The sequence below is a fragment of the Melanostigma gelatinosum genome (genome assembly GCF_949748355.1).
Source record: "Melanostigma gelatinosum genome assembly, chromosome: 1".
NCBI classification, from domain to species: Eukaryota; Metazoa; Chordata; class Actinopteri; order Perciformes; family Zoarcidae; genus Melanostigma; species Melanostigma gelatinosum.
The window spans coordinates 29,741,648-29,755,145 of record NC_136634.1 but is presented as its reverse complement, the minus strand read 5'-3'; the positions used below and the strand labels follow the sequence as shown (position 1 = coordinate 29,755,145).

General features: G+C 40.6%; 1 protein-coding gene across 1 annotated transcript in view; it reads left to right on the top strand.

Annotated features, from left to right (window-relative positions):
- The window catches only part of LOC306797681 (NT-3 growth factor receptor-like), a gene marked incomplete at both ends in the record, with an annotated part of 225,650 nt that overhangs the window by 35,492 nt on the left and 176,660 nt on the right, over positions 1–13,498 (top strand). Inside the window, 2 exons of the mRNA XM_079297062.1 lie at positions 889–963; positions 5,784–5,855. Of these exons, the coding sequence (XP_079153188.1) occupies positions 889–963; positions 5,784–5,855 (147 nt within the window). The remainder of the gene's footprint in view (positions 1–888; positions 964–5,783; positions 5,856–13,498) is intronic.

Here is a 13,498-nt window from a genome sequence, read left to right as displayed (position 1 = left end):
GCCAAGGACCACCAAACTGATAGAGAGATGGAACAGGGACCCCCGACTATATATGTTGTATAAAATTGTGTTTTATATTAAACTGGGCCTAGTACCATGTATAAACATACCTCTTTACTTGCATTCAATACTAAGCTATTCAAATAATACACAGGTTCATATATTCATATTTTCATTTTAAACAGGTACAGTGAGTAGGGAGGCTGTACCACTGACATTTAGAAACACACGTTGTCAACTGATACCAATGCTAATAAACATTGTCTGTCAATTGCATGATAATCATACATACAAGTTATTCAAATTGACATTTTTATTTTAAACATAAATGTGGAAACTAAAATGAGTGATGGCCTATTAGTGCCACTGCCATGCATAAACATACCGGTTATCTTGCATACAATACTGAACTATTACAATCATGGACAGATTCGTGTTTGGGAAAAAAATTTAAATCAATAAATTGTCGAATCAACCAGAGGTTTCGCGGACCCCCTGCAGTACCTCCGCGGACCCCCTGGGGATCGCGGACCCCCTGTTGAAGACCTCTCAATCATAGCGTAGTATTGTCAACATTTTGTTAACAGTGACGAAAGACCTGCTTGGCTTTAAAGAAACACTGTTGTTCCTCAATTTCTTTGTCTTCTGTCTTGAACTGTGGTGGTTCATTTTGACACTTTGATCTGTGAGCTTTAGTGATCTATTCTTATCTTTTTAAACCGTTTTCACTGCTGGATATATCCTTCAAACGCATATTGTAAACCCTTTTCTCTGCTTCTCTCTAAAAAACGTTTTTTAAGTTTTCCTAAATGTATTCAATTTAAGAATTGGAAGATGAATCCATAATCTATAATACACTAATATATCTCATCGTGTCCTATGTTTCAGACACATTGAGAACTGGACTGGTCTGCAGACTTTGAGGGATGTGGACATGGAGCTCTACACCGGCTTACAGAGGCTGTAAGTAGCAACACATGTGTCTGTTTGTTCATGCAGCGTTATAATGTTTCTAATGCATATCCCAGATAACATGCCTTGCTGGTCAGCGAATATTTCCCTCCATTCCTGTTTATCAGACTAATGCCTGGAACACATTTGTGAAAAACAGACGCTTAGTACAGATAAGACAAATGATAAGAATGTTTGAAAGAGTCCGAAGTATCTATCTATATGCAGTGAAGCATGAAAATATAGAAATATAGGTCCTACATTATATTCTATACATAACAGCCAGGTAACTTCGAGTGCCACCCTGCTATTATAACATGCAGTCTAGGAATAGTATTTGTCATTATTTTCAACAGATTTTGAGTAATTCACTTTTACAACACAAAGCACACAAAAATACAACAGCAACACATTGTTCATGTTTTAAATGGACATTGTGTACCATATGGTGGCATCTAGTGATGAGATTGCAGATTGCAACCGACCGAATACCCTTCCGCTCACCCCTCCCTTAGAGCAGTGGTTCTCAACTGGTCTGGCTGCGGGACCCACCATCACCCCTTAATGACAAGCCGGGACCCACGACCCCAATTATATTTATAATTTGGGTACATCTATATTCAAGAAGTCTCATAGTAGTAACGTCTCTGTGTAGTAAACAACTGTCAAATCAAATAAAGAAAGTACACATCAATTATATTTTAACAAATATTATTCTCATTTTTCAAATTTAACTGGATGGATTATAAATAATACAGAGAAATACATGAATAAATGTTCTTCTCATTTCAAGTAAAATAACGGCTGGATTAAAAAATAAATTACTTAACGCAATAAATTTTAGCAAAATAATTTTCACTGAATTGCCCTGCAGCTTTAAATTCAGTTCATTCAGGGTGAAGTGAAAAAGCCATAATATTATATTCTTCTCATCTTCTAAAAAGAGAAATTAGTGTTTGAATGGACAGACTCATATAGGTGAATTCTTCAGAGTCTAATGACTCTGGTCTCTCTGGCCATTTCTCTCTTTTGCAGATCGTCCTATGATTTGACTTTCACGACTCACACCTCAATAAACAGTCTCTCCCCGTGTGTCACGGTGTGTGCACATCGCACTCAAGTCAGGAAACTTGTCAGAATACTCATATTTGATTGGCTGACCTTCATCACGTGATGTGATTCACAACGCATTGGGCGGTGTTTTTCCTGCACCGCTGAACAAGTGCTGTAAATGCTGGAATAATTCCGCTGCATAAAAAATGCCCTTCAAAATAAAATCACTTTTTCTTTTTTTTTGTCAGGCAAAGGCCCGCGACCCACTGAAAACGGGTCCGCGACCCACTTTTGGGTCGCGACCCACCAGTTGAGAATCACTGCCTTAGAGGACTGCTGCGACGTGCTGCGACGTGCTGCTTACCAGTGTTGCTAGTTAGCTAGGTAACTAGCTTTAGTTAGCTAGGTAACAAGCTTGTCCTTTTCGTGACAGGGAGTGAGGCAGAAACCGTTGGACCCAGTGCTGCCACTGAAATTAGCAAGCTGGCTAACTACCCAGCTGTCTACTGGTTAGTTAGCCAGCTTGCTAATTACACAATACTTTAATACTACACTGGTTCCAGAAAATGAGCCAAACAGTGGGCTGATGGCCAGTGGCAGCGCTGGGTCCAACGGTTTCTGCCTCACTCCCTGTCGCGAAAAGGACAAGCTTGTTACCTAGCTAACTAAAGCTAGTTACCTAGCTAACTAGCAACACTGGTAAGTAAAATGCCTCTACAGTACTGAAGGTCTGATGTGAAATGAATTGAAATGGCCACATAATTAATGGAGATATTGAAAAAAAAGTGGTTTAATTGAATCAAGTTTTTCTTGAACTTGTATCACAGCCAAGTTTTTGCAATTAAACAGGACAATCACCACTCAGCAGGGTTAAAAGGGAGCTGCTGTCCTCAGTCAAACAAGGTGTTTTGAGGACTAGGGCACCGTTTGCAGATCACTATTAATCGTAGAAGTTTTTCGAACATATGTTTCCCAAAGTAGCACTTAAGAGCGAGTGCGCATGTTAAGAGCTTGTTAACATTGGCTGTCTGTGCTTCCGAAGAGGATGCACTTCAAAGTAACTTGGTGGATTCAATCGTCATGTGCACCGTGCCATACATTAAAACTACTTCAATCACGAAGTGCAGGGGCTGTAAGCGATTCAACAGGAATGGCGTAATTTTGTGTCAACACTTTGGATCATTCAGTTTAAAAATGTAGCTTAATGTTCAGTCAGGAGTTTCATTAATATACATGTCAGTCATCAGTGTCATTTCACCCAGAAGGGATGATTATAATAAGCGGCAGGTAAAGATCCTTTAGTGTGATTCTGCTGAAGAAAAAGGGAGAGCGAAAGAAAGGAAATCCACTTTTCACCATTAGAGTGCTCATCACTGTGATGACGATGGCAGCCTGACATGATGGGAAAAATGGAAATCAGAAACTGCAAGATGTCAGTCAGTCAATGGAGTTGCAATTTCGTGCATATCAATTATTGTTCAACCATTTTTTTTTCTTATTTTCCTTCCCCCCCAATCTTAAACATTGCAGACGGCATCGGTGGTTATGATCAACGTATAGACCTGATGCACCTCATGAACAAAAACAAGGCTGTACCTAGACACAGTGGAACTTTGAGCTAAATGCTAATGCTAAGGTGGCTCACAGTGACAATGCTAACATGCTGATATTTAGCAGGTATAGTGTTTACAATTTTTGCCATCTTGCTTTAGCATATTGACATGCTAACATGTGCTAATAAGCACTCAACACAAATAGCAGCTGAGGCTGATGGGAATGTCATTTGTTTTGCAGATTTGGCCTTGAAAAAGTTGAAATGTTCAGCTGCCTGATGGGGCTAGATGAAGAGTCACTAGGTTACATTTTTTTTCGTGTCTTGATACTTGACAACAGTCACATGTCTGTATGTACAATGAAACACTTGCTGGTGGCCGTCCTGACCAAAAAACGATCCCTTCCTAAAACAAGGCTTTATTTACCCCAATACTGACTAAATGGACCGAATGAAGACAAGAAGCTAAAGACAAATAAGAACATGTACAATGGCCGATCAGGCAAAGGGGTAACACGAGGACAAACATTACCAACTAAACTACAAATAAAACAAAACAGTAAGTCTCTTCAGAATTAACCCGAACTAAAGCACCAACAACCTAATCAATATACCCAAAGGACATCAACTAAATCTCTGAACTAGAAATCCCCACCATGATGTTGTGGGCACTTGGTATATTCTGATTGGCCACTTCCTGTATTTAAGAGCTCTGCTTCAGAGGGACGTTTGCATCCAAAAATGATATAGAAGGTTAAATAATCGTATATTTTCAGTCTATCTTAAAGCAACATTCACTTGCCATAAGTAGGAAGGAGACACTCTTTAATCTAAGATCGTTAGTCCATTCTTTTTTAGAGGTGTTCCGATACCATTTTTCCTTCCTGAAACAATCCCTGGACTATAGAATGCAAATGATTGGGAAATAAATGATTGTAGTTTTATTTAACTATTTGCTTTGGTTAAAATAAATAATTCTTGCCATTTTTATGATGGATTATATGTTGCTTTTAAAGCTATTGTTAGAAAGGTAAACAGGTCATATTTCCCTCTTTATCATCTGTTTTATATTGCTGTGAAAACAAACCCTTCTGTATTTATTAGTTTGTCGCCTCGCTTTCTAATACAAGCCCCTGATCTTCACTTTATTTGTTTGCTGTATACAATCAAAACCAAATCACTGGGCTCCATTTTTAAGCACGTTGAGAGCGAAGACTCGAGTGAGTCTGACCGTCAGCCAATTGTTGCCAATTAGCGCACTCTGTATCTCCTAACCCTAACCCTAACCTCTTCCACTCTCTCTTCTTCTACTCTATTAGATGGCTGTTTTTAGACCTCAGTCAATGGAACACATTCAACCAAAACTATGCTTCATTTAAGTTGTTCCGATGCCGATACTAGTATCGGAAATTCTCAGATACAGCCATAGACTGTATATAAGAAGTGTACGTAGTCATTGTGACATCACCCATTGGTTTGCGGACTGCCGTTTTGAATCCTTAAGTTTGACGATTTCACCGTCGCCATCTTGGATTACGGCCGTCGCCCGTTGGTTTTTATGCAGCCAATAAACAGAAGTTACCATTTGGAATGCGGAGGAGTGACGTAGAGACGCCATATACGTCTCTGGTAGCGGCAGCGACCTGTCAATCACAGTAAGCCCGCCCTAAAGCATCCCCTGCTTTATGGTCTATTTCACTCTAAATGGACCATAATGTACTAAATGAACATCATGCTGTATTGAAGAAGACTTGAAACTAGGGATTAAGACCATAAACTCATGTTTACAATGTTTACTGAGGTAATAAATCAAGAGAGAAGTAGAGTCATTTTCTCATAGACACATACAATCTGACTTCTTCTTGCAACCGGAGGAGTCGCCCCCTGCTGGTCAGTAGAGAGAATGCAAGTTTTAAGGCATTACCTCATTGGCTACACCTTTCAGACCCGGAGGTTGCCGTCTGGCCAAGATTTTAGAATCCGCCCACCCAACCGATTTCTTTTGAGTTGACTGATTCTTCTGGCATCATGACATGAAAGAGCAGTTTCTCAACTAAAAAAGCAAGCATGTCAGTTGGCCATCGAGAATTAAGTATCTGAAGCACTCTGTTGTGATAGCAAATGTTGTCTTTCCTTTCTAGGGTGATTGTTTCTTCTCTGTTAAACTGACAATGATTCGGAGTGATAGAGATGACGTATTTCTCTCCTCTGCGTCTGTCTGTTGCAGAACCATTACGAGGAGCAACCTGCATACCATCCAGGCTCGTGTTTTCTCCAAGAACCCCCACCTGCGCTACATGTAAGTGCACACACACACACACACACACACACACACACACACACAGAAACAGCATGCATGCATACATGAATACAAAAATGCACACTGTGAATTATACCTAGATACAACCACGGGGATGAAAAAATTTCCAATACCAATTACTGATATATTTCTCCATATTGAGATGAAAAGACTGAGGCGAGGTTGGGAGTTTTTGATCAATTAAACCAACCTGAAGCAGGATGATTGGATGTGTGGACATGCCCCTCTCACGGTGAGAGGGAGATGGGTTTAGGTGAGCTGTGTGACACAGAGTAGCATCACAGTGACGCAGAGACGATCCTTCAACTAGTCTGCCCGAATTAGCATCATGAATTTCATTTATATTTAAACAGCGTTAGTCCTGCCAAAAGTTGTAGCGTCACCAACTCTGATTTGTCACTACATTCCCTGCAGTCTGCAATTCTATTTATTCGTATGTTTGATTTATTCAAATCCTTACTTTTAAGAGTGCACCACTTCAACCCTCTGAACTCTAAGCCGTTTCACATTTTACCCTCTATGGTCTTCATTTTCACTGCAATATAAAAGTCCTGCACCTCTATGGAAACATGGCTAAAAGTAGAGGGAAATCAAACATGGCTTTTATGCAAAATAACACAGTTATCATCATGCCATCAATAAAATAAAACAATGCAAGTTGCATTTTTTTGATAATTTATTCTACAAAAATTGGAATACAATGGAATCTATATATCCAACATTGTTCCAAATGTCCACAATTGTCCCGCAATGCTTTATATATTGAGCTATTTACATTTGTACAACCTCTACTTACAGCCACTCCTGTTCTCTCCTCAATGCTCTGCGTTCAGTCAAAGATTCACTGAATTTCTTTCACATGACTGTCGGTCTCAGACAAATCGATTATGGCCTCCTAGTTGCGCTGAGGAGCCCAAATTTAATGTTTTTTACAGGATTTGGTTTAAGCAAACGGTTTATTTGGGGCAAGATTTTAAATGAGACATGTAGAAAATCTTTTGATGAAATATCACAATTTTAAGCTTCATTTTGGCTGCTTTTTCTGGCAGAAGCATTCGTCAGTCATTATGTGTTCAAGGACTGTGGGAAGGATGAAAATCTGATGATAATGACGTTTCAATCCCACCGGCAGATTTTGAGGTTCAGGGGGTTAAAACCTTTGTTTATTACTTTGCCATTGTTTTGGACTATAATACAATAGGTGTTCATCTGATTTTGTCCATGCAATTTTATATGGGCAGTGATATTGTTTTTCATATAGATCTGCTTTGATAATGTTTTTATGCTGGTTTGGTTTTTAGCTAACACAGCTGGTTAAAAAGCTCCATATCCCCGTTCGTATCATATCTAAAGAAATGTTCAAATTATTCGTGTGTTTTTCTACAAAAGTCCAGCAACACGTGTTAATTTCTGCTCTTTACATGCATACAGTAAACTTTAGTCCTCATGGGAAAAAAACTACACTCGTAGCAATACCTCCGAAAAAATGATGTGGCGGCATTCGTAGATGAGCAACGAATTTGTTTTGTACTTTGTTTTGTACGTTTTGTACTTTTTGTACTAAAAGACACATTTCAAACAAGGGTGTTGTTTCCGATAGCCGAAACTAGCATAGTTAATTTGAATTACAGATGCAACATGCTATCCAAGCTCGCAAGCTCGCGTTAATTGGTTACTTAGTGTTTGTTATTAGTGTTTGTTATTCCAACAGCACATGGCTTACCCTCTTGTCCAAATATGGTCACTTTTTGCTCCAAAAAAACAAAATGTCACTCATGGCTTGAAAACTTCTGATGTACAGTCAGGGTGTAAAGACAAACCAGAGCTTTCCACGTTCTTTTAAAAATCACACAGCCTACAAGATGGTGCTGACTTGCTGCTGACATTACATCACATCAAGCTGAAGTGGTATAGTTATAGTGCTACCTGTGCAAAGCTCTGTGTGAGCACACATTATATTGTAGCACATTCACTGAAACCGTGCAAACGGTGCGTGTGCTGCTACTGTATATGTTTGGAATTCCATTTCCTTTGTGTTGCTTGTGCTGCACAGATGAATGTTCCCCTCCACTCACATACACTGCAGAACAGAGGTAACATTCGTCAGGGCTGCCAAGTAAGTAAGCCCTGTTCAAGGTGAGGTGGCCCATAAACCAGGACTTAATCTCCTGTTTCAGTGTGGGAGCTTTAATGGAGCACTGCAGCCAGCAGGGACCGACACCCAACTAATGACTTCTAATAACAATCATGTGTGAGTGTGTTGGCTGTGAAAAAAAACATCCACTGTGAGCCACTGTCCTGTCTTTGTGGAATTACGATTCAATGATCAGCTGCTTTTTTGAAGTCTTAAGAAAAGCTTTCAGCCCACTCTTCCTGCATCTCTGCCAGCATAGTCTACCCAAGATTAAACCAAACCAAACTGCCATTCAGGGCCCAGCAGCCGCAGTGGAAAAAAGCATTTCTTGCCAGTTATTGGATTGGATCGGATCGATCCAGGGCTGCCCCAGTTGTCTCTGAAAGTTACTGTAAATCTCTCAGTGCAAAAAAGTAAAGCTAGATAATGTTTAAGGTTGGTTTTTCTGTGTCACTTTCATGGTTTCCCCTCGTCCGTATTTGGAGTAGTAACCCTGTCCGAGAATAGCATGCAGAAGACCTTATCTAGGGCATTAGAGGTCATTTGCATGATCTTCTTCTGGCATCTGGCATGTCACATGAGTAATTATCAATGGCCGACAGCATATTAAAAAAGACACTGAATAAGAATTAAGATGAGAATATATGGTTTTTACACATAATGCTAGGAGTAAAGTAAAGAGCTAAACAGAAACAATCCGGTTAGAATAGAATAGAATAGAATTTATACTATCTTTATCCCTTTAAGGGGGACATTTTTCTCTGCATTTGACCCATCCCTGTATATAGGGAGCAGTGGGCTGTAGGCTGGTGCTTTGTCCACCCTTCACAATATTTCACAATACCACAGTTCAGATTATAAAAAGGTCAAAGATATAAGCCTTTTAAATACAGGTTTCATTGTGGAAAATATCATGGATTGCTTTGTAGAGGTGTGGTGTATGCATCCAGGGCTGGGTATCGTTTAACAAGTTATGATACCAGTACCTTTTAAAGGCAGTGTTGGTAATCTTCTTCAAAAACTTTTTTATATTTTATTATTTTTATTATTTTATATTTTTGTTGAAACTCTCGTTACATCCTGACAACAATCAATGATTTAAATGCTCTAAAAAAACATTGGTATCTGTGGCTGTCACAGGACTGTAATACGCCCATCCGATCATCATCCGGAATGTAATGATTGGACGAGTTTGGATGGCTATTCATTTCTCGTCACTTAACGTTCATATTGATAATTTTGGAGGAGTGGCATAAGATTGGGGCCTGAAGGGACAGGGTCAGGGCCTGAAGGGAAAGGGTCAGTGTTGCCGGCTTGGCAACTTTCTTACTAGCGACATTTGGTCTTTTATTGGAACAGAGTTGGCAATACTTGGCTAGATTTTGTTTTGGTTGGATCCTTTTTAAAAATCTATCGTAGCAAGCCACTGACTAGCTAATCGCCGGCGCATTGCACAACGCTTATACAGCGGTTACCGCTGACAACAATCCCCTAACCCAGCGGTTCCCAAACTTTTTAGGCCACGCACCCCCTTCTACATCCAGACCGGGTTCACGCACCCCCAATCCCCCCCCCCCCCCCCACACACACACCTTTAAAAAAAAAAAAGCAACAGAGCCGCATAAAAATCGGACTAATGAGAGAACAGTTTGCTCGCGCGTGGCGTTTGTTTACAAGATAAAGAACACAAAAACTCTTCCTGCACCGTGCCTTCGAAAAGGTAACGGATGTACACCAGACGATTGGCCAGATTGGCCACATCTGTAGGCTCGTCTACTTGCAGAGAGTAAAACTCACTCTTCTTCACGCGACCGACTAATGTAGCCAGGATGTCTTCGGACAAAGCATCGATGCGCGCGACACAGTGTTGTTGGACGCGGGATCACGTCCAACTTGTTCGCTTCTCTCTCTCCAATCATACATTCCATCATCTCTTTAACATTTTTTTCCCTCTCCACCACCGCCTCGCCTTCTCCCTATTACGCAGTCAGAATACTACCACAACACGCCGCCTGTCTCCGGCAGAAATGCGCTCATACACACACGCACCTCCCCAGCAACGAGGCACATCACCCGGTCACAATACCTCCAGAATGTCCCCGGGTGAAATCCGGGACTTGGTTTTATGGTTCCGAGTGGCGGCCGCTCACCCGTTGGCGCCGGGACGCGAGGTCTCCAGCCGCCCCCGCCGCGAGGCACCCGATCGTCAGGTCTGTCAGCCCTCGGAACAGGCCGCGGGTCAATAACTCGTGGGTGGCGGGGCAGAGGCGAGGCAGATCACAGAAACATAAAGACTAGAGTACAGCAAAGATATGTTGATGAGAAACGTATTTGTAATATGTCAAACACAAACGTAATCAGGGAGAAAATACGTTTGTGGTCAAACGTAATTGAGAATGCATTTTAGTTTTGGGGGAACGTAATTTTTAGGAGACGGGACTGCACCGCCATTACATTTTTTCTCTCGCGCACCCCCTAGAGGCAGCTCGCGCACCCCCAGGGGTCCCCCAGTCTTGAGTACCAATACCCAGCCCTGTATGCATCAGGTGCAAAATATATAAATCAATCAAACTTTTATTTCAGACTCTGGGTCCAGATAAGACAAGACCTTACATAAAATAAATTACATACAAAAACACAATAACAGTTCATAGGACTAACAATGCTTTCAAAGAGACAGCTGTAAGATAATTTCATTTTCAGAGTCATTAAGACAGCAAATACATTTAAACATAAGATTCCTAAAAACATTTTGGAAAGTATTGATGCCTACAGCCAGAAACATTTCACTTGCGCTACACCATCTCGGTCTCTTCTGTCTATCTGTACACATACTAAACTTGCGTGAGAGAGTGTCTGCTTGGGCATACATCCTACGACATTGCCAATGAAAATCATTATCGGTCATCTGTTCTGTATTCAAATGTCCAAGATATTTTACCTTGTCACAGACACCAAGATTGTTATCAGACAAATGGACAGATCAAGATAGCACTCTTACTGGCACTGTATTTGATATCGTGTTTCACACTATAGACAGTACATATAGTAAGGAGCTGCTGAAGACCAGCACTACATGGACTAAGAATCACAAGAACATCTGCATACATAATGTGGTTAACTAGAGTATTACCAAACATGAACCCAGTATTACAGGCTTTCAATTGCTTGGACAATCATCAATATAAAAATGGGGCTGAGACAATATTGCCCCATACCAGCTCTCAGTGCCAGTCTTTAATGACTGGCACTAACAGAACAGACAGCATTGAGTCTGGTAACAAGCCGTGAATCATGAAGCCAAAACAAATGGCAAGGAGAGGAGCTAACCTCGGACTAGCATATTTAAGGTGTTCAGCAGTAACATGATCTAAACCACTTGCTTTGCTATCGGACAGCTTATTTATAGCTTGCTACACCTCATGTGACATAATTGCAATTGATTCATTACTAAAGCATTTCAGTAAGTGTAAAATATAGGTAATATAGACATGAAAAGCAACTTCAAAACACCCCTTTTTTAACATTATGAATATGCATATTCATGTTTTCAAAAATGCACTAAAAGCCAGACATCCTCCCATCTCCCATTCCGACTACAACTGTACAGGGTCTTAATCTGCCATTCGTACAGTGCGATACAGAACACTTCACTACAGCTTTTACATCTTTTAGTCAACGACCAAAAACGGCAAGCGACATGTGGAAGAAAACTATGTCTGAACCCACAACTCGCAGCGATCAAGCATCTGTGAGTCCTCAGTAACATTCATCAAGATTGTTTTTGTCTCCACAGTCTTAATGGGCAAAGATAACATTGAAACATGCAGTGAAATTCCTTGTGATCATGGACACCAATCTCAGCTTGGTCCCGAAACAACAGATAATTATAAGAATTATTAAACTCACTGTACATGGTATAACTTGAAAAAAAGTGTGAAGTTCCATTCAAGAAGACAAGCAGTCTATAATAAGATGCTCGTCTGCCATTGAAAACCGTAGACTCATTAATATTGAAAGAGTGTGGCATGGTAGAAGTATCAAAGTACAAGCAAGATCAGTGATGATTTGTCACTATTCATTAGTTCTGCTCGCTGTACATGCAGCCTGTAGACAAACAGACGGCATCAATCATTTAACACCCTGTAACATAAAAAAAACACGATGCATGTGCCATTGCATATCTGCATCTCCCATACAGAGATAATTACAGTATAGCTTTGTATGACCGTGGCTGATGGTATATTAATGGCTTCGGAATGATTAAACTGACTGTGGTGCAGAAAAAGGCTGTTTTAGTGTTTTCTCAGAAAAATCATGTATTAACATCATCTGCCAAAAAGAATCCATCTAATTATGTGTACAAAAAAACATGTGGCGTTCCTCTTGAAGCTAAGCGCTTCTGTTCAAAGTTATGAGTTAATGCTGGCAGCAGATACAAGATTTCTTTGACAGAGCGAGATGGTAAAGCTGCATTAAAGGAGAATTCATCATATCAAAATATTATATTCAGTGAGCACACTGGCTGTTGTGAGAAAATTATTAGCATTCATTCACCTCCTCTACATCCTGACATCTTGCATCTCTTGGCGTAGCGATGGTCTCCAAGGAGGAAAACGACGGGCCAATCAAGGCTTCAGCCGGATCCTCGTGGGGCCATTGTGGCGCTGCCGAGACTTCCCGAACAGCAGGAAGTGGGCAGATGGTGTTTGCTTCTCTCTGTGTGTATGGATATGTCCATTTGTATGCGAGTGTGTTCCTGTGTGTTGCTAAGAAACTTGGACCTTCTCAGCCATCTTCACTCCTCTTGAAACAGGCCTCTGCTTATTGAGTTTAATTGAAATGTTCAGTAGATTATTGATAGAAAGAAACATTGGGTATGAGTTAATGTGTCACTCCATATTGTCAGACAGCCAAACTGCTAATATAGTGCTGTATAACAATTACTTTTGTCCATATTTCAAACCGTATTTTGATATTTACAATAGCATGCTACTTGAGTTCACCCTCGTGGCTCTCATAGCGTTATTATCTGCTGCAGCAGGCAGCTGTTTACGGAGAAAGAGCTCAGGTAAAGCCACTGTACACTACCTGCTCAGCAGCAAACAGCAGATAGACACAGTTAGAGACTGGCTTGGGAACATAGTGGAGCATTTAACAGCTGAGGTGGTGGAGACCAAAAACAGAGCTAAAAGTCTGTGTTGTTTACAGCTTGTTTCTGCTGCCCCCTAGTAGCAAAATAATAGTTATTGCAGGTTTAAGAGAAGCACTATAGAGTCATGAGTCAAGTTTTTGTTCGCTAACCTGGCTAGTATTTTCAATGCTTCCTGTGGTCGTACAATAAAAGCCTCCCGCTTCCTGCATTAATTATCAGACAAACGGAAAACGATTGCTTTATCAGTGATCATTAGCCTACCAAAGTAAAGGTATCGCGCAGTCTGTTAGCAATGAATTGATGAATGTAGCGAAAAACTATACAAGCCCCCAG